The following is a 24810-nucleotide window of genomic DNA, read 5'->3' on the forward strand; positions in this document are numbered from 1 at the left end:
ATCTCCCTCTGAGTTCCTCGTCCTAACCCCTCATCGCCAGCTGAGCACCCCTTTACACCACCAACACCATGACGAAACAGAACTGCAACCCCCGCTTCTGAGCCACTATTGGAAAATACGAACCCTTCACCACTCAACTCCAAGCACACACAGCCGCTCGACAAACGGGGACTAGCCGAATGTTAAAGTAAAACGAGCATACAGCATTTGCTCCTCCAAGACTCGGAGTCTACTGGCATCCTTCAAGGTAAGCTCTTCCCACGAAGCGACAGGATGAGGCCAAGATGGAAATTTCTTCGCCTCGCCCGCTATCTCCGGCTCCGCGTTCACCATGTCACTCGACTCGAAGGCGGGGAAGAAGAGCTCGCTCCAGGCCTGGTCACTCCAGACAAGCTTCCCCTGTGCAACGCAACCTGTTTCGTCTGCCAGGATACCCATGATTCGGGGATTAAGAACGAGAGACTTCTTCTGCAAGCAGTTCTTGCAATTCGCGGATGTTTGGTTCGCATAGAGGGGAACTCCACAACTAGAGGAGGCGCACTCGTCAGCCGTGGTGCCCTCCTTGATTGCTACAAGTAGACTGGACTCAGAGAGGAAGAGTCCATTCTCACCATTCTATACAGCAAAGCATCCTTCTGCGATGAAGACCGAGAAGGTCTATACCGAGTATGGTCAAGTTTAGCTTGCCGGTGAAGTCACTGGCCGGGTCAGCCCGAGCGAAGTCATCCACCTCAGCTAGGGTAAAGAGCGCCCGAACTGGTCCATGGACAGCTTCTTCTGCATTCCAAATGTCGTTGGGAAAAGGCACATAGACACTCTCCTTCTTGACACTCTTCTTCACCCACTGTCGAAGCCAGTTGGCATCCTGGAAGTTCGGATCGATATCAATTAAGGTATTGTGATCAAGACCGATGCTGGCGCTCAAGGGTAGTGACTTGTTGTCGGAAGGGGGTACAAACTTCGGACTGGTAAAGAGTAGCATGGTCTTATTGGGCTTCCAGAACCTGGCGGAGTTTGCCTTGTCTTCCCAGAGAGTCAACAAGCAGCTGGCGGTGTCGTCCCAAACTGTGACCTCGAGAAGTTCAAACTCTCTCGGATTGTTTCGCGACTTCACACGTTTTCGAGATCCAATGCTCTTGACGCAGACAACAATCCGAGCCCCTGCGATTTCGTGTCCCATTTTGAGATATTGACACAGAGTCATCAAACCTGGAAGCGGTTTGGGATCCTGTTTGCCTCGGTCGCACTCCAAAGGCATTCTGTAGAGTTGCTGATTTTCAATAGTGTCCGGGATGAATTGAATGAACTGCTTGCTTCCAACGTTCGTAGGATTGATGGGTGTCCACGTGGTCACATATGGAATGCTGGTATGATGTGAACCTCCAGTGGATCCTACCCAAGTGGCCCATATGGTGACGAGCTGTCCTATCACAAGCAGTGATGCCGGAATTCCGATGGGAACTACCTTTACCTATGTAAAGGAATTAGCGATTGTCTCCTTAGAGGGAGTGCACTCGAGAAGAGGAGGTCGTGAATACTGCTATTGCACCGGTTCCATCAACAATAATCAGCTGATGTGCCGGACGGTTGTAATTATTCTTGGAGTCGAGCAGAGCCGATGCGTAGTTGACGACGCGGCCGGTGAAGCATATTCGATTCGGGCCTGGCTCGATATGCCCGATATGCACCTCCGAGTACTCTTCCGATGGGTTCCATATTCGACCAAGGGGGTCGTGTCCGGACTCGACTTCTGCTTGTGTGAAGCCGTCGGCTCGCGGAAATCCCGTCCTATCTCTCGAAGCATCCTGAGGCGTGGCAGGAACCTCCCTTTGATAGAATGCCTGGATGGATGGAGCCGACATCATGCGTATTGCTTCAGGAGGGTATAATACGCATCGATCGTGGAAGATATCTAACGCGATGGTTCATTGAAGAAGACCAAGTGGGAGAAACAATTAACCGTAGAACATGACAGAACTTTCTCCGACTACTAGGTACCTTCCACAATGGCAGGGCTGCCTTTGCATGTCAGTCGCAGGAAGGAGCCACTGCCTGACCTGCGCCTGCCTCTCCAAGATACCGTATGATAAGAGGAAAGATGCAATCAACATTCTTTCCGTGGATCTTACAGCGTTTCAAAAATGCAACTGGAAATGGCAGGTCAAAGTTTCAGGTACCAGGTAGGTACGTAGTCGGTGTGATCAATCTCTCAATTTGGGATAGAGATCAGAGGCATCAGGTCCAGAAGCCCGGATATGCATGGCTTCCAGGTAACGGCACGTGAAGTAGGCCCATCATGCCTGCGATCTGGCGGTATGTTCGTATTCGTATATCGTATGAGTAGAAACGAGACTTGCGGCGGGAAATGCGAGCTGCTAGAGTCCAGAAGCCTTTGAGGGCTGTTTGTGATTGAATGAGTGGCTATCATGACATCGTTACAGACGAACAAAGCAGTGGGGAAATCAAGCTGCTTGCATCACCATAAACAACGCCTAGCCAATATCAAAGAGCGGATAGAGCGGCTATGGTATTTCAAATGTTTTTTTTGGCCCTGCTATGCCCGGAGATACAGGATTTGTTATGTTACACAACGGCACTTGCGTCCAAAACCGTCATATGGCACTTTTCCCTTCCGCTAATTGTCATCTGCTCATAAGCGCTCTCCCCTCTTTGTTTTCCTTTTCCGTTGATTTCGATATGGTACATATGTAACTGGGTATTAAATCTTGAAAATGAATAGCCCCAAATGACTCCTAACGCCTACGCATTGTTTCTATCCGGAAAAAGACAAAGTAGAATATGGAATAAAGAGTCTTGCGTCGCTTGTTGAAGTGCCGCTAGCCATCAATTCTGGCCGTCTATATTCTATGCTTTTCCGGGTACCGTTCCCTATTCAAAGACCGATGCTAAGTTGTGCTTAGTGCTCGGGGGGACCAGACTGTTTCCGTCCAGGCGCGCCGTAATCCGAGACAGCGCTTGAGGTGTGCGAGATCGACGTTGATCGGTGGCTTTGTGAAAGGCTATTCTTGGCACTCCCAGACTCGAGATCTTGCATCGCGTAGAGGCTCGACGTGTCATGTGTCTCCAGCGCAAACTGCTTAGTGCAAACGATGCCTTTGCCGCCTCGCAGGGCTGATTGCAGCTCCGTGGTGGAGGAATCGCCGAGAGGACGAGACATGCGGTTCGTGCTTCGGCTCCCGTCCGCGGCGCTTGAGGGCGATTCCGCATACTTCTGAGTGTCGTAGCGCTTGGTGAGCATTCCAAAGAGTTTGGGGAAGGCCTTGATGAGAATGAGACGGATGGCCGGAAGACAACAACAAATGATGCCGGTGGGAACCTCGAGGCATGTCCAGAACGCAATGTCGAATTGATCCCATGTAGGGTTCAACGAACTCGCGAAGCGGACAAGCGACTGAAGTCTCAGGATACTGACTATAGTGACGCTTGGTGATGTTAGAACAACGGCGAAATTGTCAGTTATGGATTCAGTGAGTACTCACAAAGTACCGACACAAAACATAAGGGTGACGGCTAGCTTCTTCCACCAGTGCAGGTTGAGAGTTCGGATTCGCGACAAAGGAAGATACAGCATCCATAGGTCTAGTAAGATGCTGATGATAGCGTTTGCCCATGGAACTGCATTAATGTTGATACAGGTGCCTTGTTGCTCGCCGTCCCACCTCGTCCAGTAGTAGTGGATAGGTGTACATTGGAAAATGCCAACCATGAGGAAGACGAAGGTGTTGACAGCATTGAAGGCAGCTGTACCCCAAAGCAGCTTTCCAAGTCCGGCGCGGTCGAAGATGCGCATGTAGAAGCACAGGATCGCCATCTTGACAATGCCCATCTGTACGAAGTACATTGGCTCTAGGATATAGAACCAATAACCGAAGCTTTCGATTTGATGTGGTGTGAGGGTCCAAATATCTTTACCAAGGCCGGCGGGGACAATTCCAACGAGGTTGATGATGAATGATGGAAGGACGGCCAGATAGGCGAGAAGAGTGAACATGTCATCGAGCCCGAGTTCTGCTGACGAGAAATACTTGTAAATCAAGCGTGCTGCAACCACGAAGGTGGTGAGTCCCAGCAGGACCCATGTAAGTCGGACATATTCCGCGCTGTGGTCTCGGACAGGTTTATCACAAGTGGTTTCGAACACAGCTTTGGCATCTTCTGATTGTTAGCATATGCCAGTCAGAGTCAAGAAGAAGGGCATGACTGACGAAGTGTGTCCTTGATACTGCATGCTCCGACTATACAGGTCTCCGTATCTGACTCGAACTTCGCATCGTTGCAGATACACGTCGTGTTCGTCAACCCGCATGGCGAGTCCTTGACGGCCGATAGAATGCAGGTGACCTAGAGCAAAGTTAGACGTTGACGGACCGAACTTAGGGACAAGAAAAACCGTACCGCGCATGTAGGTAGCTGGGCTACAGCATCCGTGATGCTATTGACTTTCTGAGCTGCGGCCGTAATAGCTAGTAGCGCAGCTACCAAAAAGGCAAGAGACAGTGGAAACCTCATGATATCCGAGGTGAGACCGTTTTGTCGTCAAATAAAGTTCGAGAAAACCTTAGCAAGACCCTGGACCGTATCAATGGGGATATTTGCTTCTTAAAGAAGGAGCATTGGTATCACAAGGCCGTTTGTCACGTTTTTCTTCTTCTCCTCTAGCCACCGTCCACAACAAAACAACAAACCACAAAAGGGGGCACCCCAGGCTGGCCTTGCCAGCGACATTTAAGGGTAGGCGACTTAATCCTTCGCAGTTCCCGACTTGACCTCCTTTCAACAAACATGATGTGCCGCATGCGATAGTTCAGCCAGGAGCGCGCCACACTAGGCCAAGGAGGCGGCCGCCTCTTAGCCCTCTCACGTGGTGGAGACTCGATGAGAAGATGACGATCCAGGCTGGAATCGCGAACAGAGCGTACCCGGACCACTGCTTCCGGCAAGGCCGGTGACAGCCACTTTTCCATAGTCCGACGGGGGCGAGGCACGGATGGAACACCAAGGTCAAATAGCTTGGGATAGCGGACCACTGACGGGCGGACGACGTCTCGCGACTGTCGCCTCTTGGGTTGCTCCAGGCCCCCGGGTTGCATTCCGGATCACCATCCGCCATATCCGTCCTGCACGACTTACTGGTGACGGAATGGGAAAGCGCTTCGGCAACGACGAATGAAGAGCGATCAGGAATCAAGCGTCAAGACGATGACTTTTTTGGGTGGATCGACTCTAGGACGCGGGTGCATTTTCTAGCTGAAATAATTCGTCCCGTTCTTTTGGATACTGTGTGCCGATGGGAGAACCCACTGGAAACATCAGATAGTTCTCGACAGGTGGAAATGCATTGCGATAGACTATGTGGAAGACGCTCATTCCGAGATTGCGAGAGATTGCGAGAGATTGCTTAGGCCAATTTCCACGTGGAAGCCGTCTAGAAAGAATGAAGGCGTAATGAACGCTTCCATTCCGATGTCGTCGACGCCTCTGTGGTGTTTCTGGTGTTGTCATGTTTCTCGGATAAATGTGAGGCTTGCTGCTGTCAAAGAAAACAAGCAGTTTCATCAGGCAAGTGCAGATTTTTAGCACCTTGCGTCAGCCTTTTAGTAAGCCCAGCGCTGTTGAAGAAAAAGCCAGAAAGAAGAAAGGTCCCAGTGGGGCAAGGCAAGAAGCCATCGCCAACTAACGCCATGCCTGCACGTCAGGCCCCGCGTCGTCCCATCATGCATCTGCCAAGTTAATCGATGTCTTGCGTGCTCGCCTCTCATGGAACTAGAAAGTCGGGACGGATTGTGTAGAGCGAGTCCAGCCCAGGCACTCGGGGCAGCAGATGGCGGGTGGGGTTCCCAAAAGCCAGGGGACCTTTTCAGCCCGCTAGCGCTGAAGCGTCGCTAGTCGACTGCTGGAGAGGGCTGATATGCCTGCCGAGGCAATCTGGCTGCCCAAGCGTTGCGTCTGTGTGAGTGGACCTTTCGCAAGCTTCGCACCCCGGACCAATGATCGACGGCGGGATGGCCTGTGCGCTCGATCTCACAAAGCCAGATGTACGCACGGGCCCCTCTTTCTTGTAGCCGGCTTTATCCTCTTATCGGGCAGCTAAGGTAAGGTATCTGGGTATCCAATGTGCGTCAGTGCGTCAGTGCGTCAATGCGTCCATAGGTTCCAAATTTCTGAACCACGATCGCGGCAGCCTCGCGCCCGTTTGACACCGGCAAAGACACCTACCACTACGGAAATCGCCCATGCCATCAACTCTTCCGAACCCCTCCACCGGTAATACGGACCGCTTGACAGACTCGAATTTGTCTTTATTCTCGTTTTCCGGTTAGGAAGTCCTTGTTGGGGAAGCACTTACAAAATGTCTACGTTGAACGCCTTCCACGAGTCGTTGCCATGTACGTTTGTTATGCCAATCGCCTGCAGCGCATATCCTCCGACTAACGAACTACGCCCGCAGATATTGATGACGAGCCCACACCAGCAGAGCGCGAAGCTGCCGAGTCTTTAATCCGAGCTGAACTATCCACCTTTTCACCGGCGCCTACGCCAAACTACAAAGAACCCTCCTTCTCCCCCCTCGTCGAACTCGAGCTGGACCGTGTCGCCTCGAAACAGCCCCTTAAAGCCATTGATCTCGAGCGTTATCAAACACAAGAGCCTTTCCCCGACTCCGGGGCACCATCTACAGCAGAAGATCGTGTTCGCCTCGCCGATTCACTCCAGAAGGCCTACATTTCCTACGCCTACCTCGATACTCGTGCTCAAAATCTGCATCTGTTGGACAAATGGGGAAAGAACGCGTGGTTGATCGGCAATTGGGGACTCGAAAATGAGCTGAAAGGCTTCGAGCGTGACCTCGCCGAAACGAAGCGTCTCATTGACGTGCTGACCGTCGCCCGGAGACGCCAGCAGGAAGAAGTAGCAGCAGAGATGAAGGGGCTGGAGGAGAATTGGAAGAAGGGCGTTGGAAGGACGCTCGAAACTGAGATTGCAGTCGAACAATTGAGACGAGAAGTTCTAGAAGAAATGAGGGTAAGAGGCGGCTGAGACGCACCGCACTCTGCATAGATCGCAATGAGGCAGCCGCCGCAGCTGCACCAAACAAAAGACCAAGCCAATGATACCACCTGGAGCACTTATTTTCACAAACGCCAAACGTCCATGCACCGTGGAAGAAATATAATCTTTACTAACAGGTATCTGAACGTCACTAGCCGTGTCTCTTAGGAAGCGAAGGTAGGGGGTTCCGCCTAACGCCGTTGTGAATCTTGACATTCACCCTCTTCAACCTTCCCAATGTCTGCCATCCAATCTTGGATCATACGCAAAATCAAACATCTTCAAGTTCCTCTCAGGCCGCTTGGAGCGGATCCATCTCCTCAACGCCAGTCTTGACCTCCTCGTACTTTGTCCGTCTCATGATGCCTTCAACGGGACCAAGAAGTCTCTGGAAGGCGTTCTTGCCGAGACTCGCAACCTTGACATCCGTCGTCGCGACAATGCTAGCGGCGCGAGGGGCGTCGTTCAAAAGCGCCAGTTCACCAAAGAAATCTCCCTTGCTGTAATGCTTTACAGATTCCTTGACCCCGCCCTTGTAGGCATCGGCCTCGCCGCTCTCCAGAAGGAAGAACGCATGACCTGGGTCTCCCTCCTTGATGATGGTCTCTCCAGGGGCGTACTTCTGAGTCTCCAACGCGTCGGCAATCTTGGATCGCTCGTACGGCGTGAGGCTTTGCAGCAAAGGCACCTCTTCCAGGAAACTCTCGTACATCCGTCGCCGAGCGAATGTTGACTCCATGAGAATACGGCGGAACGTCAGGCGATCGAGCGCCCAAAGGGTGCATCCAGATTCGGCAGAGATGACAGTCGCAGCTCGGGGAGCGTTGTACATCAAGGCCAGTTCACCAAATGAGCCCCCTGCCTGGATGGTACCGACTTTCTGACCCATGCCCTCGGGGCCAGGCTGCAAGGTACCGCTGCTGTTGACATATACGTCAAAAGACCCCTTCTCTACGACGTAGAAGAAGTCGCCCGCGTCACCTTGGCTAATAACCTGTGGCGGAGTGTTAGGAAGCTCCAAAGCATCATCATATCGACTGGACTTACTTTGATATCCTTGGCGGGAATGGGTTTCTCATTCAGCGCACCCAGAATTTGGCCGCTCTGTTCCTCATCCAGGTGGGAGAACAAGAAATTGCCCTCAATGGCAGTTTGCAAACGGCCCAACTGCTCCTTGGTCTTCTCGTGATAAGGGGGCGACCAATTGTCGTATGTGTCGGCACTAGGCTTGAGAGACTCAGCAGAGACCGAGGTTCGACGGCCAAAATTGTACTGGGCAGGGTAACTCTCGGGGTTCGGTGGGCTTCTCAGCGCAGAAGGCGCAGCGTCGTCTGCGGCATTACCGCCGAATGGGCCGTTGAAAGTCATTCCAGCATTCATACCGAAATTTGGTGATGTCGGAGAAGTAACACTATCATTCTCTTCCTCTTCGATTACACGGTGAATGGCATTGCCTCCTGCGGGAGGTCCATCGGTAGGTCCTCCGAAAGGGTTGGCGTTTGCCCCAAAAGGACTCTTGAACATGCCGGACATGGTTGCAGTATAGCTACTTGTACAAGGATGGATGTTTTCGTTTCGAGACTATAGACCGTCACGAATCGCCTGTTGGAAGGTGTTCGATCGGCGCAGCGTTCAAGGACGTTGACAGCGAGTAGTTTGGTAGAGAGCCGTATGCGAACTATTTGTGTTCAGATCAGCTTCGGCCCACGACGTACAGACAGTAGGGTGAGGAATGTTGGAGGGTTGCCAGGTTCTCTGAGGTCTTCGGGCTGGATGGTGAATAAAAGAATGTTGTGAAATTGGTGGGGTCGTTGAGCAGGATGCAAAGAAGCACCTAATGCTTCGTCCCCGCGTTCAGGCTGCACCAATCAAGCTGGACACCGCTGGCCAACGACTGCGTAGGGTACAGGCAAGGACATGAAATGAGGCGGATCGTGTTCAACAGGCTGGAGGAGCTCTGACGTAGTGGGGTGGCAAGATTTCGAATAGATACCACGTAAACAACGGAAGGAGAGATGGGATAAGATGAATACCAGGGAACGCTCAAGTTGGAGATCAAGAGTCCGGTGCCGATAACAACAAGGTTGCGAAAAGCAGAAGCTGTTGAAGCGAGATGACAAGCAAGGGAAGGCCGGTGTTTGATGGGCTTAGCCTTGACAATTGGGCTGGGGCTGCGCGTGGCAATAAATGAACGGGAGCTATTACTTACCACAGCGGGAGGAGCTAGCTAGTGGGTGGTGATAATCTGGGCGGGGAGCTCGCTAGCTTTCGTGATATTGGCCACCGACTAATGAGGTAGGAGGATACTGTCAACCGTATACTAGAGCGAAGAATTGGCAGGACCGGGAAGGAGATTTGTTGATAGCTCAGACGCGGATGAAGATCCCCGAGAGCAATACGTGAGAGAAAGGAGAAGGAGGAAGGGAGGGTCGCTGGTCAACTTCGTGCGGTGAAGCAACCAAGGGTACGGTAAGGTCGAGGTCGTGAATGCCGCTAGCTAAGAAATAGGACAGACGAAGGGCGAAGCAAGTGGCCGATTGCTCTCGTGCTGTCGTCCGGTTTCGAGGTTTGGCCACGAGGATAGCGTTCGCTTGTTTGTTCAGGTCGAGGGAAGCGGAAGGAGGCGACGTGATGAGAGCACGAAATGAAGAATGGCAGAAGTGGAAAAGGCCAAGGGAAGGGAAGCTTTTTGGGTTCGGTTTAGGGACGTGGATTGCTCTGGGATGGGGGGAAGAAGGTGGGGGGGTTGAGAAGCAGGAGGCACGGAGGGCCTTTGACGCATCGCTGCTTCCAGTCAAACAACAGCAGCAAAGAAGCAGGTGCTCCCCTCCTTCCCTCCTTCCATTGCTCCTCAATGTCCCCATCTCCTTCCACAAGGTGACGGTGAGGTCCTAGCTTTTGAGGGGCCCTGCTGCCCCGGTTGACCAGTCATGACCGTCGAAGAGTTCTAGAAGGCGCACAGATCAACTTGTGGCCGGCTGCCGCTTGCCTTCCCTGCAGCCCGAAGTGTCCGGGCTTCACCTTCCAAGCCGCTTCGGTTGCGATTCTGTGCAGCTCTCAGCGACGCCTCTGACTGGCCCAACTTGCAAATCAATCCAGGCTTGCCAGGCATCCCAGGACACCTTGCCTGCTTTCATTCCATTGCCTCCTTGCTTCCTTGCCTCAGATGATATCCAGGCCGGTACGTACTCTCCCACTGAGGCATCTTGGATCCCCTGGTTTCGGCCATGTCATCATGGGGACGGCCTCCCGTGGAATTTCAGGGCGCTTTCAGTGGGACTACCCCGTCCGCCCGCAATTGCCCCTCACCAAACCTCTCCTGCCAGTGGCTCCTTCATTCGAGAGCCCGCTGATCAAAGCCGGTACAACCCTTTTAGGGGTACGGGCAAGGGGGAACGATCCCTCTCCCAGCCAAAGTTGTGGGAGCTGCTTGGTCTCAGGATGCACTTTCTAAACGACACCTCAGCCTGCCGCTTTCACCAGGCCGCATTGTCGAATCTTTTTCAGACAGCCAAGTCTCGCCTACAGCTGAATCCTTGATGCTTTACGACGGCCCATGTTTGTTTGCGAAATCATCATTTCAAGCGATGGCCTATTAGGTGTGATATAAGACAGAGTCAATTTGGGATGTTCTGTGACTTGTTCTAGAAACACTGGAAACTACGCTGAAGCATCTTTCATCAAAGTCCATGTCCCTTGGCCGTGGTAAGTGTTCCTTGGCGAGACTCCCCTTCAAAGCTCTTGATGGCTAATACTTACAATTGGATCAGGTGCTCTTCCAACGTAAGTGTTCTACAACTACATTCTACATCAGCTACCGCCTGGTATACGAGGGCCGAGAAATATGATGCATGACTAATTATACCAAAAACAACCTGGCGGCCATATGATGAAAATATTCCGTAAGCTGAGACAACGATGAAAAGTGAAGACCAAGCGTACGACAGACAGCCAGGGACCAAAAGTAACAAAAGTACTATGACAGAGTTCTAGCTAGGGTCGGCGGAAGAACCGGGACTACTTATCTTCTACAATTCAAGACACACCAATAAGACGACATCGCCCTTCGTACCGGAAGAGAATCCCGAACAGCATTGTCATTTGAAGCCAGGAAGAGGAGGAGACGCTCGAGTGTCCGAGATGTGGGGCTGGGCGACGAATGGAGATGAATGTAGGAATATGGGTCATCAACCTTGTGCCAAAACTCAGTAATCCGATATGGTGTAGTGGCCAACATGATGCCCTCTCATTATAGATGAGAGGTTAGGCATAGCCCCGAGTTCGATTCTCGGTTTCGGAACATTTTGCTTTTTTGGTGGGTGCACAACAAACAGCTGAATGTTAGCAAAATTTTGTTTAAATGTGAAGCCCCATGAATTGTTTCTTGGTTCACTCAGAGTAGAAGTACTTTGCACTATCTCTTGACGTGCGTGTGCCACTCTGGCTATCTTTCTCAAGGTACGAGTTCGCGCCTCTGTATGCCTAAGTTAGACAAGCAATTACTGAATGTCACTGAGAAGCACTACGGTGGGGCTATGGATCTTTCTTTACGAGTGCTCCATTCTTAGAAACCTTTTGGGAGTTGAATTGGACAGGTGCTCACCAAAAAACCACAAAGAGCAATCATATCTTGTGGTACCAAAAAACTTATATTTGTTCGAGGCATCTTTGATGTCTATTGTTCCCTCCGACTGACTGGCTGCGTCCATTGTCCCACGTCTGCGCATGTACAGAGGACTGCACGGGGGTACTGCATACAGTGCATTATCTGTAGGGGCCCAATGAACGACTGAACGGCGGCTGCCAGTGCTCCGTGTTGACGAGGAAGTGGATTGCTCAGCCACAACGCTAGACCCAATATACGCACCCAATGCCAAGCCACAATTACGCTGACTTCCGGCTCTCCTGTCTGTCCGGGCAAGCGCATTCTAGTTTGGACTTCCTTGACAGCAACCGATCGCCAACATCACCAACATCAATCGCGCACATACCTTCTGAGTGCACGATTGCCCAAGATGCCCGATCCATCACCTGGCGTCAACCACGCCGACTCCATCGAATCGCAACATGACACTGGAAAGAAGGAAGACAAGAAGAAGAGCCGCCGCCCAGCGAGTATGTGGAAGCCCCGGAAGGAAGCCAACCTCCCTTCGGCAATCGCGGAATCGCTGGGAAACGATGAAATGAAGATCATGCTACTGACACATGCTTTTGAACAGACACGGCATTCAGACAACAACGGTTGAAGGCATGGCAGTAAGTTTGGCAACAGCTCTTTGGGGACGACTAGTCGCAAAGGAATCTCGGTGGCTGACTGCTACAGGCCGATTTTGACGCCCAAGACTGTCCTCCCTCTCTTCTTCACGATCGGAATCATATTTGCTCCGATCGGTGGACTCTTGCTCTACGCGAGCGCGAAGGTAAGCATAGTCTTAATACACCAAAAAAGCCCTTACTAAAACGCGCGCTTCAAAGGTGAAGGAAATTCGCATCGACTACACAAACTGCCTCACCGAAGCGACCTCGACTCTCGGTGAAATGGACTCGAAATACATCAGCACTGCCTTTAAGAGCGACGACCAGACGAAGAATGCCGAGTGGGCTGTGACAACCGTTGATGTCACCGACGGACCGATTACGTACGAGGCGAAGCAATGCAGAATTCAATTCAGAATTCCTGAGGATATGGGACCACCTGTCCTGTTCTATTACCACCTGACGAATTTCTACCAGAACCACAGACGTTATGTTGCTTCCTTTTACGACAAGCAGCTCAAGGGAAATGCCGAGTCCGCAAGCAACGTGAATAGCTCTTCCTGTGAGCCCCTGGAGTGGGATTCGGATGCCCTGAAGCCGTACTATCCTTGTGGTGAGTCTTTACGCAGTCTACTGGCTCATTAGATCACATATTCACATAGCAACAGGTCTGATTGCGAACTCCATGTTCAACGATACGTTTACTTCGCCCCGCATGCTCCAAGAGGACTCGATATACCCGATGAAGAACAACTCGGGTATCGCCTGGGCGTCCGACGCTGATCTTTATGGGGAAACCAAGTACGACCCAGCTGATGTCGTGCCACCGCCAAACTGGAGAGTCCGGTACCCCAACTACACCACTGAGCACCCTCCGCCAAACATCGCCGAGTGGCAGGCCTTCCAGGTTTGGATGAGGACTGCTGGGTTGCCAACTTTCAGCAAGCTCTACCAGCGCAACGACGACGAGACGATGAAGGCCGGCACGTACGAGGTTAACATCACCGATAGTAAGTATCTATTCAACAACCCGACTCATTGTTCAGTACTTACCCAGACACAGATTTCCCAACCACTGAGTACAAGGGAAGCAAGTCCATCGTTATCACCACGCGAACGATCATGGGTGGCAGAAACCCTTTCCTGGGTATCGCCTACATAGTAGTCGGCGGCATGTGCATCCTTCTAGGTGTGATCTTCACTGTTACCCATCTCATCAAGCCGAGGTAAGCAAGCCACGCTGCAGTCCCAAGCCCCTTCAAAACCTCGATACTGATAACCCACCTAGAAAGCTTGGTGACCACACCTACCTCTCCTGGAACAACGCCCCTGGCTCCAAGCCGGGTGCCGGTCCCAGCTCGGCAATGGCTTCAGGTCGCGAAGTACGACCCGGCGAAGCCTAGAAGGCCCGCGATGAGTCGCTGCGCCCTCTTCGTGCGCGTGCAGCATCTGACTCAACCGAACCTTCTGTGACATCGACGAGACTGGCATACAGTGTGACGGCATCGTCGTCAGCTGGGGGCCAACGCATCGTTTCCCCCCTGTCGCATTTGTGAGGCTGGGCAAGCTGACGCAGCATTGATTTGGAAGGCTAGCATCGCGGCGTTTTTGTACGGAATGACATGAAATTGTACGAGTAACGGGGGCCTCGACTGAACGAGGGAAACCCCGCCCTTCAAAGCATCTCCCGCTGCCGAGGAGTGGATCAGGAAGGGGGACTTTTGTTTATGGTATTCTTTACCGGCTGGTCAAGGACGCGCATTGTTTATTCTGCTTTCTCCTTCCATGAACTTTTTGGGTTTTCGACCCTGCATGATGAGCTTTTTTTTCAGACCCCCTTAAAAAGGGAGGGCGAGGTAGGCAACCAGCAGAAACCAAAAACGTTCCTTAGCTTACCGAGGGAATCTGGAGTTCGAGGCTTAAGGGTCAGGTAGACCATCAAATTATTCTTTCGATGCATGATTAAATCAGTTTCATTTGGAAAACACGTACTCATCTATTGCACTGCGTAGCTACTCGAGGTCAATGAGCGATGTCAGAGAGAATTAAAGGATACCCTCGCTGGACTTCATATGCAATCACAAGGTAGGAATGGACCGAACATATCCATCCGGGAATCATCATGGATTAATAAGAAAGCTATCTGTTCCGTCGCCCTGAAGGCCGCAAGAGGCGGCCCGCGTTCACCAAGGACCTCTCCATACTCTCTCCACCCTAGACGCCTACACAACAAATTTGATAATACAATTGATACCAAAAACAATGCACGCATGGAAAACGCTTCCGTGTGTACCTACGATTCGCCATTTCTCATCAAATGGTGCCCTTCCACGAGCCAAATGCTCAGTGCTTCCTCTTCTTGCGGCCGCGGTCGTCATCGTCACCACCGCCACGAGCGTCCTCTCGATCGCGCTTCTTGGCCTTTGCCTCGAGCTCGTCCCAGTCCTCACCCTCGTCTTCATCGCTCATCTCGGCGTCATCCTCCTCATCAGAGACGTTTGAACCAAAATCGGAGTCTTCCTCGCTCGATTCGGAAGCCTCGTCAAGCTCGTCAGACTCGATCTCAAAGTTACTCTCAGGCTCAGACTCCTCGCCCTCGTCATCGGACTCTGCCTGTAAGAAGGACCAACCACCATCGATGAAGAACTGGTGGGTGTCAGCCGTGACCGTCTTCATGATGGTCGGCCAGTTCAAGTTGAGGGGACCCTCAGAGTATGCAATATCTGAAGAGTCCAAGAACTCCTTGACGTGGTCGAGAAACTCTACTGGAATAGTGTTGACGTGGTAAGGTGCTCTCGTGAAATCTTTGAAGACGAAAACCAGATCAAAGTTCTTCAGACCGAACTGCACACGTTCCAAGTGAGCCACTTCTATATCGTCCAATGTGATGACCATGAAAGGCGGCTCGACGACCTGGATCAGGCATTCCGTGGTGGGCTGGATGAAGACGTTGCTTCGGAAAGGCACACCGTGGAAGCCAAGGTCCCTGATGGGGACATCTACTTCGATGTTCTCGTTCTTGCCAGCCTCAGCAATCTTCTGGGCAAAGCCTTGGAACAGCCGGTCAAGCTCGGCACGGCGACGACGCTCCTCCTGTTCCTGCTCGAACTCGTCCTCATCACCGTAACGGTATTTTCTCTTGCGGTTGCCTGTTTCATCGAACTGGATATCAGTCGCCTCGCGGTAAAACTGCACATCCTTGGTCTTCTTCTTGTTGGCAACCATGATGGGGTCTTTCAGGTGAATGTGGATGATGACGATCAATTCGTGCTGGCAAGGCTGGAAGAATAGGTGGCGAACGTTTGAGAACAGAATGTCGACGCGTTGCTGCGTGCTAAGCGGCGACTGGTATCGAATACCATTCTGGTGGATCTCCACCTTACCAGGAACTCGCTTTCCTTCCATGGCAGGGCGAATGAAGACGTTGTCGAGCACAGCGGGACGGCGATCTAGCAGAGTTCGTTAGGAGGCTTCTCATGGCGATCAAGGAAGGGGCTAGCTTACTTCTTATTTCGACGAGCTTGTCCTGCTCGACAACATCCTCCAGCTCCTTCTTCTCCTGTTCCTTCTTGTTCACATCCCGCTTCATATTGGAAATCTGGGTGGCGATTTCTTGGTAGCGGTCGCCATCCGTCGACCTGAACGTCAGACTTCTGACGAAATGGGCTGACGCATCCTCGAAAGGCTGGTCATCTTTGCGACCGACTCCCTGACCAGGTGAGAGAAGGTTGATTCTAAGGAATGACCAGTCGCCCTCATCACTCTTACTGGCATTCTTGATCGTGTTGATGTGGAACGGCACAGGGCGGCCCATGACAGGAAGCACCACTGTGTCATTTCTCGCATCAACCACGATCTGTAGTTCGCGAACCTTGGGAGGAAACTGGTTGTCCCGCTTGTATGAGTCAAAGCGCTTGAACTTCTTTACCTCTTTGCCGTTCTGCCCACTAGTAGACTCGGAGAAGCGCGCCAGACCTTCCTTTTGCTTCTTTGACGCCAAGTCCTTCTGATGTTCTCGGCGTCTCTTGTCCGCATCGTCATCGACTGTGGTTGTCCGCTCGGATCTCAACCTCGTAGAAGTGATGTTTTTAGTAGCAACAGCACCAACTCGAGAATCCTTCTTCTCCTTCTTGGGCGTAGGCTGAGCCTCCTCCTCGTCTTTGAAGAAGAAGGAATTTGAATCCGCGTCAATGGGAGTATCTCCGGTGAAAACGACTGCCTCGCTCGATGTCACACGGATCGTGTCGGTGATGACCAAGGAGTAGATCTTGCTGCTCTTGTCCTGTGGTTGAGGATTCTCGATATCGCTGAAGCCGGTAGTGATGACAAGAGTCATGCCATCCTTCAGGGCTCGGGAGTTCTTGGCGTTGAGAATCAAGGTCGGGTCTCTATTCTCCAAACCGACACCCCAACCAACGTTTTTCAAGAAGTGTTTCTCCAAATCAGGTTTCTTGGCCTTGATCATGCTCAAGGCCTTGTTGTAGACCTCCTTGATAACGACGCCATCGCGGACCTCTTTGAGGATCATGTTGTGGATGTTGAAAAGAAGCTTGTAGTTGCTCTCTTGCGACTTGTTGGGGTCAACGAGATACGTGCGCGCGATAGCCGAGCAATACGACTTGTAGCGCAAGCCCATAGCAGCAACAATAGTACCGGGGTGCAAAATGTCGTCGTTGCTCTCCGAGTTCATCTTCAGGTCGTATTTCCCACCACTCTGCACAAGAGGGCCCAAAACCCAGTCCAGCTGTGCGGGGTCCAGGTCTGCAGGAAGTTTGGTCTTGTTTGGAAGCTCAACCGTCTTCCAGAACTTGTTGTCGTCGAGCTTCTTGTCGACCTTGTCTGCCAGTGCGCTGTGTTTGACCTTCTTCTCCTTATCAAGAATGTCCGACATTTCTTCGAGGAAAAAGGGGGTCATCAGGGCGACGCAGGCCTTGGAAGCAGTTCGCATGGCTCGGAGCTCGGTTTCGTCCTTCACGGAGAAGGCGTGCTGGGAAAGGGCTTGGGAAACGTCGACCTCTTCGATGTCTTTGCATTGATCGGCGAAAACCTTCTTCCACTCTTCGATGAAGGGACCCTTGGAGGTGTCCTTGGCAATGGTGCCAACTTTGCTCTGCGGGACGGTTAGATTAGTGACGATCGATGTTGGCCGCACGTAGCAACGACTTACGCCCGAAGATTTGATGACTTCAGCGAGCTTGACAAAAAGCTTCTCGTTCTCTGCGGCGTCCTTGCCTCGAACGAGAACCTCGAGAGGGAATCGACCGTTCTTCAACTGTTCCAGATGTTTCGCTGTCATTGAGTTAGCTGACGCTCGCTGTGTGTGCGGCGCAGTGATGGCGAAAACTCCTCACCTTTCTTCGCAGTCGTGAGGATATAGATCTTCTCGGTCGTGAGCAGCATCATCGTCGTCGGGAATTCGTAGCCAAGAAGCCAAAACTAATTGCGCACAAAAGAAAAAGAAAGTCAGCTCTTGATCTCTGCATGGTGACGATGGCAAACACAATGGAAATTGCCGTGTCGTCCCGGTTTGGAAGGGAGGCGACTAACGTGCATGGCGTTGTTCTTGTGCAGCTCGGGGACCTCCTCCACCTTGCCCATCATCACGACGATGGACGAGGCGCCGTGGAAGATGTTGCCATCCTTGGATCGCAAGTCATTCTTCCAAGCGCTGGCGAGGCGCGAAGTGCGCTCGTGGAAGGCCTTGTTGTCGATCTTGATCTCCGCCATCGTCGCTGCGTAGTGAGTGACGGATTTGTTGGCAGAGAAGGGGTGAAGAACGAAAGGTTCCAGGTTGCCGCTGGCGACGCGAGATCCGAAAAATCCACCGCGTAAATTGGGAGAGGTAGGAGCTCTGCACGTGACCCGCCTCGCGCTTTCACTTTCTTCCCACCTAAGGTTCTTAGGCAGTCACGTCAGTTGGCTGCAAGTTGCTGGGGGTCGCGGCGCGATTGTTGGTGGAGTAAGGTGGCGTGGAGAAGCTTGCGGGGGTAGGGAGCAGGTGAGTTGGGCCTGTTCACTGTTCAGGTGGCGAGCTGGCGCGAAATGTGCTGAAGGAGTTGGAGCTTTGGCGACCTAAGGTATGTACCAATTGGTGTCAGTGGTAAGTTGGTAATTGCTGTGCAACTGGCAGGGCAGGTTGACGTCAAAGCTTCCTGCCCGGGCCTGCACCTTGAACTGGAGTTCTTTGCGAAGTCCGTCATGGAATTTCTCTCAGGCGGCAGCCAAGAAAGCCAATCCTCAGTAACACAGAGAGGGAAGGAGCAGGTCCAGCACGTTGCGCAACAGATCGAGCAGGGCACAGGTAGCATTGTTGCTGAGAGCACCAGCGACTCAAAATCAGAGGTCCAGACAGCTGGGTACTTCCATTCACGAAGACCAAGTGTTCGCAAGAAAGCATCCGTAGGGACAGAAGTAGGACAGGTCACTGTCGACCTAAGTCTTGGGAAACACCAGATCTATCTCGCTCCAGCTAATCCTATAATCAAGTGTAGACATGGTAATTTGGTTGACAATGATCAATGAATACCATTTCACAGTGTCTAGTGCTCGACTCTTCTCGATGGCATAACAACATTGATAAAATACGCCTCTCTATCCTGACTCTGCAGAGACTCAACTCCATATTTCTTCCATGCAAGTCATCCCCAATCCCCCAGAGAAATAAACGAGACGGCTCTCCACTGAAAAAAAAGGATTCCCACCTGTTACCGACACTTTAAGGAAGTATCCGTACCCAAGAGTGCCCTGCCGAATCGCCCGACCGTTCCTTGAGAGACTTGCAGGCTACAGTCGGGTGTCCCAAGCGACACCGGCATCGCGCCGGGACAGCATTCAACCGGAAGACCCAGAAATTTGGCAAGAGGGGGGAAAGAACGCTCGCTCGGCCCGCCCGATTTTCGGGATGTGGAGACGGGACTTATACGCAACCCCGCGTAAACCCCTCGGATGAAATAAAAGAAGGCATTTCGTAAACCTCACTTTTCTGACTTGAAGATATCATCACTTCACAGATCAAAACCGCCAACCGCATCGGTTTACATGAGCTCGTTCTCAAGGTTCCTCAACCTTTTCAAACCCAGAAAGACGCCAACCATACCCCTCACAACACCATCACCAAGAAACCCTTCCCGCTTTGCAACCCCCCCAAAACCATCCAAAATGCGTCTCCCCTACGTCCCCAACCCTCCCCAAACCACGACCCCCGAAGACGCCGCCATCGTCTCCCGCATCCAAGCCCGCCGCGCGCCCCGTCCCCTCCAGGCCCTAGACCTGACCCTTCTGCACGCGCCCCCCGTCGCCGACGGCTGGAACTCCTTCCTCGGCGCCGTCCGCACCCAGACCACCATCCCCGCCGACCTCCGCGAGCTCGCAATCTCCCGCGTCGCCGTCGTCAACAAGGCCTGGTACGAGTGGGGCCACCACGCGCCCCTCGCCGTCGCCGCGGGCGTCTCCCAGGAAGGCATGGACGCCATCAAGACCGAGGCCCCGCTCGACCTGGCCAGCCGCCCCGCGCTGTACCTCAGCGAGAAGCAGTGGGCCGTGCTCGTCTACTCGGACGAGATGACGAGGAACGTTAGGGTCAAGGACGAGACGTTTGCCAAGCTCAAGGAGCTGTTGAACGAGAGGGAGGTGGTGGAGATTACGACGACGGTTAGTTCTTTTCTCGGGCGAAGGGGGGATGAGAAGGGGCTGAGGCTGGGAAAGGAGAGAAGCTAACAAACGAATCCAGGTCGCGTGCTATAACTGTGTGAGCAGATTCCTGGTGGCTCTCGATGGTAAGATGGGACCCTCTACGTCTTCAAGTCGAATCGATTCTAATATTCAAGCAGTCGGTGAGAGGAACAGCACTGGGCCTGACGATGTGGCTCTGCCTTCCCACTAAGCCAAAGAACACACAAGACATAATCAAAATAGTATGCTTAAGCCGGGGGATCTTGTACTGAATTGGGAAAATGAAAAGACTAACTGATCAAGTGTAGTGTAAATATGCCATGGGGCTAATAATGCTGTGAAAAAGGGGTATCTCATCTAAGTGAAGTGATGTGTAAATCCTCCTGCTAAACGGTTAAAAAAGTAAAAATTCTCCTCATCCCCAATCCTCTCCCTAAACCTCCCATGAACCTCCCATGAGACTCCTGTGAACCTCCGTGCCCGCCTTGCGCCTGTGACCCCCCCCATTTTCTTCATAAAGTTCGTGCCCGCAGTTTTCACTGCGGGCGTGGGAGAGCTGACAGATGGTCTGCCAATGATGCCCCCCCAAGATGCTTTTCCGAGGCCTCAAGCTGAGTGCCACCAGATAATGTGTCGTCTGTTCAATATGCATATGCAAGTGTTCATACGTCGTTAGTGCCATGTAACCTGTAGTCGTAAGCCGGTAAATCGTTCTTCGTCGTAGTTTGCGTAAGTGTAGGTGCCGTCTATAGAGTTTCGACGCTTCCCCATGTCTGCCGCAAGCAACACTTCCTGAATCCATCGCCGTATCAAATCGTCAGCTTGGAGTTGGCCAACTCTTGTTCGATGGATCTTTCGATGGAGGAGCGTCGCTTGTGCATCCGGGGACTCTTTTGCAGTTCCTGAACCACACCCGCCCACCCCAGCTTGTGCCCGGGCTGCGTAGTCTCGCGATGACCGATAGCTTGGGTAGTTAGCCTTCGCAGCGGCGGCCGCTCTCGAATCTCCTCCGTTAAGGCGCGCGTCAAGTGGGCGTTTAGGTTGGTCATTGGGGGCGTAAAAGGGGAAACAGGTGTCTTTTCCGGGTCTCTTTGCGGTGTCGTTGGTGTTGCGACGGGCATTTGACGTTCTGCTGTGACGTTTGCCCGATCCGCGACCACACCCATGTATACTACGAGAAAGCGCATCCTCACGAGATCCAGCCGGCGCACACGCTCCTCGAGATCGCGGCGCTTGCTCGCCCAGAGAAGGCGGGCGCTCAGGCGTAGAGAAGTGGTGTCTTCGGAGAGAAGCAGCAAGTTGATCTCTTCACGCAGGTCATCGCCGCCCTTTTGGATCTCGCGCAGAAGTCGACCTAAGCGGAGCTTATCTTCAAGGCGCTGAACCTTGGCAACATCGCGATCGTAGCTCTCGTTCTCCTCGACCGAAAAGTCGACGGCATCGATAAAAGATGTGATCTCGTTGGGAGCGACACGATAGGCAGTGATATACGTTGTCAGGATCTGGGAGAGTACGACGAGGGAAAGGAGGAGCGCGGTCAGAATGAGGACGAACGTCCACTGGCGCGCTTCGTTCTCGGCCATGGCGGAGAGCGAAGCACGTAAGAGAAGAGTGTAAGTGGCGGGTCAAATGGCGAGAGACTATCGCACCATGATGCGACGGAAGGGTTGTTCGTCAATAAGTATGCGTAGGCCTACACAGGGATGTGATTCGCGACGGACAAAGGCAGTGTTTTCAAAGTAGAGAGACGGCACAGTCAAGATGTGAAAGGAGGGAGTAGGCAACGTTGATGACGGCTGAAGTGTGTACACGAAATCGGAGGGGAGGAAGGGCAAGGAGGGCAAGGAGGGCAAGGAGGGCTTCGCGGTGGTATTACTGTACTCCCGTCATGACCATCGACGGCAGGAGTTGGTCGTTCCGCTCCGCGCAGTGCTGTGCGCGCCAGTACGACGTTAGGGTCTGTAAGTTGGGTTCCAGATGCAGCGCAATCAAATAATGCCTCCTCTTCCTTGCCTTTTCCTGCCCCTCTTGGATGCGGCCTCCCTTGCATCTTTTTGCTCGTGAGGTGTAGCCACTTGGCGGCATGAGCCAATAAATGGCACCGAGGTCGCTCCTAACGGGTCCTGCTCGTCGACTGTGGGATGCGACGCTCCCATGGTTGGTGGTCTCCCCTGCAGCTGCATATTGGAGCGTCACCTGTCACTGGACAGACGAGGGTGAACTTCTGTATCCAGCATGGCTTCACTGTGGCCCGAACGTGGCTCGAGAACCGATCCGATGGGGCCGGTGCTCTTCTTCTGCCCTAGACGGTGGGAACTTGAAAGTCGAGGGCTGAGCTTGTGACCAACAGTAGCACTCATCATCGCGGCCCTCGTCTTCGGGGCTTCGTTGGGTGGATTTGTGCGTACCCACTGTGCTGCATATCGCGGGCAAAGTCCACCGACTGGTGTCAAGAAGAGGAGAAACCCTCGGGCGGATTGTGACTTTTGGCGGTAGAAGACGCGACGGGAAGGGCTAGAACCTGGAACCTGGAACCCAGCATTGCGGACGGCGGTGGGCGATGGGCGAGGGGTAAGTTCCATGATGAGGGGTTGTCTGGCGGTCAGCGAGCGAGACAAGATGAGACGACTGGGACGAGGCGAGGACGGAACGGCATGTCTGTTCCTGTTGGTGCTGGTGTTGGTGCCGATGCGATTTGCCTAGCCGAAAGCGTGATGAAGAGAAAATAAAAGGCATGGAAGACATAGTTACAAGTTGGTGTAATCAAAGTGTGCAGCTGCAGGTGTGTTCGCTTGTCTCCAGTACCTTGATTTCAGTCAGGTACCTTACATACTTTGGAAGCGCCATAATGTGCCATCCGAACACTGCAACCTGCGGGTTCTGTTTGGCTCCACGCACCAGCCATGTAAGAGGCTGGACACTTGTATGTTGAATGGCTTACTGACTTTTAACCCTTGCGCTTGCGCTGCGTTTGTTCTGCATTTCAGGTCAGCGGGGAGGTTTAGCTCACTGGATCACCGGTAGGTGCATGATGAGTGCTAGTGGCTAGCCAAGCCGCCACAACAATTGGATGCTCAAGGTAACCATTTGACGCTGCCAGAATACAGGTAGAAGTTCAGTTCGGGAGGGCAAGCCGAACAACATCGACATTGAGATTTTATGTGAAAATCAGTCTACTCCCAAACCTGCCCCCGGGTTTGCCATCATTAAGATGTGCAACATGAGACATATCGGAGCGAATTAAACCACCTAACCGACCTATCTAATCCCAGGCTGCATGGAAATACGGAGCAGTGGAGAAAATGTCAACATCCCCAGATCCACTTTCCCTATCTAGACCTTTCGATGCCAACATATTCTGGGGGTGCTTACTTTTGGATTGAGTTTGTAAGTCACGTATTGTCACATCAAAAAAGGTACGATCGAGTGAGGTTGATGAGTCAATTCATCTCTACCTGCAGGACTATCTGGGGATATGCATTTTCGTGCAAGGGGTATCAAATTCCATCTGCGTCCTCAATCCTGCCATGCTCCACGCCAATTGGCGCTGAATTTAGTGTTGTCTGGCCTCGGCCTGCTTCTGTATGTCATGCTCGGCACCACGCTGCTGAGTCTTGCCTGTGTCGTGGAGACCCTCGTAGTGTGCCTGGCCAGCCTTGTCGCCGGTAAGGCCAGCGACAGCACCGCCAATGGTGCCCTGGACACGGTTGCCAATGCCAGAGGTGTAATCGTTGAGCTGGCCCTTGGCTTCCTGCTCCTGGCCCTGGAGGTTCTGCTCACGACCTTGCTGCTTCAAGTTCTGTAGCCACGCTGTCAGCTTGCTAGATGCTTATGGAACAGGGAGTGGGATTTGTGGACAAGCTTACCTCGGAGCCGACAAGACCACCAACAGTCTCCTTAGCAGAGCCGACGGTCTGGTTCCAGGAGCCGCCAGCACGATCGGGGTCGTCCTTGGTCACACCACCAGCGGTGGCAGTGAAGCCGGGAATCTTAGCAGTAGCGTGGGAAGCATCGTGTTCGAGCTGTGCCTTGTCCTGCTTGGCCTCTCCCTTGTTCTGATCGGCAGTGCTGCCGGTAAGAGAGCCGAGGAGATTCTGGGCAGCGCCAGTGGCAGAGTCGACGTACGACTTGAGGGTGGAAGTGTTGTCGTTGTTGGCAGCCATGGTGGATATTGTGTGGTTTGATTGCTCTGATGAGTCTGATTGATTAAGTAATGTGTGATGCTTGTAGGTTGCGTTTGATGGATGATGTGAATTGTTGATGTGGGAGAGGAAAGACAGTGCTGCTGAGGAGGATGGATGGTATTTATGAATGTAGAGAACCACGTCCAGACTCCTCCACTTTCTTAGGCAGGGAGCATGTGAATCGCCATTGTTCTGGCAACCGCGATGACATTTGCCAGACGAAGCTGGAGGTGTGATGTCATTTTGGAGATGGTGCCTGTGGCTGCAAGAGCAGAGGAGGGGGCCACTTTGGGTCATTGTGGAGGACAAACGCGGGATGGAGGGGCAGCTTCGTACCCTGCGCACCTTCCATGATGTCATTTTGCGACTGCACGCCTTCCGGACTAACGACCACGCCATCGTCGCGGCGTCGCCCCTTTCCTCGTGCCCCCCAAATCCCCAAATTCCCAACACACTTTCAGGCTTCACGCTTTTCGTCTGGAAACATGAGACGCCCTGCATACTGCGTAAGGTAGGCCATGTGAGCCCACAACAAACGTAATGAGGACCAGTCTGGACCTTCCCTCTCCGACACATTACCATTTGAGGAATGGTTGATGATGCACATCTTCCGCCCGCCTTGGCAAGA

General features: G+C 52.7%; 10 protein-coding genes across 10 annotated transcripts; 3 read left to right on the forward strand and 7 right to left on the reverse strand.

Moving 5' to 3' along the window:
- Window positions 1-171: 171 nt before the first annotated feature.
- On the reverse strand, window positions 172-1865 carry CTAM01_00841 (uncharacterized protein; the record flags this gene model as incomplete). Its single annotated transcript, XM_060516888.1, has 3 exons — window positions 172-526; window positions 612-1471; window positions 1515-1865. The coding sequence occupies 3 exons, from the start codon at window positions 1863-1865 to the stop codon at window positions 172-174; spliced, it is 1566 nt and encodes a 521-aa protein (XP_060388350.1).
- A 1052-nt stretch (window positions 1866-2917) lies between these two features.
- CTAM01_00842 (CFEM domain-containing protein) lies at window positions 2918-4530 on the reverse strand (the record flags this gene model as incomplete). The annotated part of the gene is made up of 4 exons (XM_060516889.1): window positions 2918-3443; window positions 3501-4173; window positions 4227-4362; window positions 4417-4530. The coding sequence occupies 4 exons, from the start codon at window positions 4528-4530 to the stop codon at window positions 2918-2920; spliced, it is 1449 nt and encodes a 482-aa protein (XP_060388351.1).
- A 1840-nt stretch (window positions 4531-6370) lies between these two features.
- Window positions 6371-7059, forward strand: CTAM01_00843 (breast carcinoma amplified sequence 2; the record flags this gene model as incomplete). Its single annotated transcript, XM_060516890.1, has 2 exons — window positions 6371-6407; window positions 6470-7059. The coding sequence occupies 2 exons, from the start codon at window positions 6371-6373 to the stop codon at window positions 7057-7059; spliced, it is 627 nt and encodes a 208-aa protein (XP_060388352.1).
- Window positions 7060-7363: 304 nt separating this feature from the next.
- CTAM01_00844 (cAMP-dependent protein kinase regulatory subunit) lies at window positions 7364-8604 on the reverse strand (the record flags this gene model as incomplete). The annotated part of the gene is made up of 2 exons (XM_060516891.1): window positions 7364-8065; window positions 8119-8604. The coding sequence occupies 2 exons, from the start codon at window positions 8602-8604 to the stop codon at window positions 7364-7366; spliced, it is 1188 nt and encodes a 395-aa protein (XP_060388353.1).
- A 3482-nt stretch (window positions 8605-12086) lies between these two features.
- On the forward strand, window positions 12087-13730 carry CTAM01_00845 (LEM3 family/CDC50 family protein; the record flags this gene model as incomplete). The annotated part of the gene is made up of 7 exons (XM_060516892.1): window positions 12087-12186; window positions 12291-12327; window positions 12395-12491; window positions 12547-12940; window positions 12996-13337; window positions 13391-13553; window positions 13616-13730. 7 exons carry the CDS (start codon window positions 12087-12089, stop codon window positions 13728-13730), a joined length of 1248 nt encoding a protein of 415 aa, XP_060388354.1.
- Window positions 13731-14670: 940 nt separating this feature from the next.
- Window positions 14671-18054, reverse strand: CTAM01_00846 (FACT complex subunit SPT16; the record flags this gene model as incomplete). Its single annotated transcript, XM_060516893.1, has 5 exons — window positions 14671-15776; window positions 15832-17437; window positions 17495-17616; window positions 17679-17763; window positions 17875-18054. 5 exons carry the CDS (start codon window positions 18052-18054, stop codon window positions 14671-14673), a joined length of 3099 nt encoding a protein of 1032 aa, XP_060388355.1.
- Window positions 18055-19485: 1431 nt separating this feature from the next.
- Window positions 19486-20209, forward strand: CTAM01_00847 (carboxymuconolactone decarboxylase; the record flags this gene model as incomplete). Its single annotated transcript, XM_060516894.1, has 3 exons — window positions 19486-19977; window positions 20057-20102; window positions 20157-20209. 3 exons carry the CDS (start codon window positions 19486-19488, stop codon window positions 20207-20209), a joined length of 591 nt encoding a protein of 196 aa, XP_060388356.1.
- A 598-nt stretch (window positions 20210-20807) lies between these two features.
- Window positions 20808-21581, reverse strand: CTAM01_00848 (uncharacterized protein; the record flags this gene model as incomplete). The annotated part of the gene is made up of 1 exon (XM_060516895.1): window positions 20808-21581. One exon carries the CDS (start codon window positions 21579-21581, stop codon window positions 20808-20810), a length of 774 nt encoding a protein of 257 aa, XP_060388357.1.
- Window positions 21582-22190: 609 nt separating this feature from the next.
- CTAM01_00849 (uncharacterized protein) lies at window positions 22191-22580 on the reverse strand (the record flags this gene model as incomplete). The annotated part of the gene is made up of 1 exon (XM_060516896.1): window positions 22191-22580. One exon carries the CDS (start codon window positions 22578-22580, stop codon window positions 22191-22193), a length of 390 nt encoding a protein of 129 aa, XP_060388358.1.
- A 971-nt stretch (window positions 22581-23551) lies between these two features.
- On the reverse strand, window positions 23552-24161 carry CTAM01_00850 (uncharacterized protein; the record flags this gene model as incomplete). The annotated part of the gene is made up of 2 exons (XM_060516897.1): window positions 23552-23797; window positions 23865-24161. The coding sequence occupies 2 exons, from the start codon at window positions 24159-24161 to the stop codon at window positions 23552-23554; spliced, it is 543 nt and encodes a 180-aa protein (XP_060388359.1).
- Window positions 24162-24810: the final 649 nt, after the last annotated feature.

Source organism: Colletotrichum tamarilloi (genome assembly GCF_030869305.1).
Source record: "Colletotrichum tamarilloi strain Tom-12 chromosome Unknown Scaffold_2.1, whole genome shotgun sequence".
Taxonomy (NCBI): domain Eukaryota; kingdom Fungi; phylum Ascomycota; class Sordariomycetes; order Glomerellales; family Glomerellaceae; genus Colletotrichum; species Colletotrichum tamarilloi.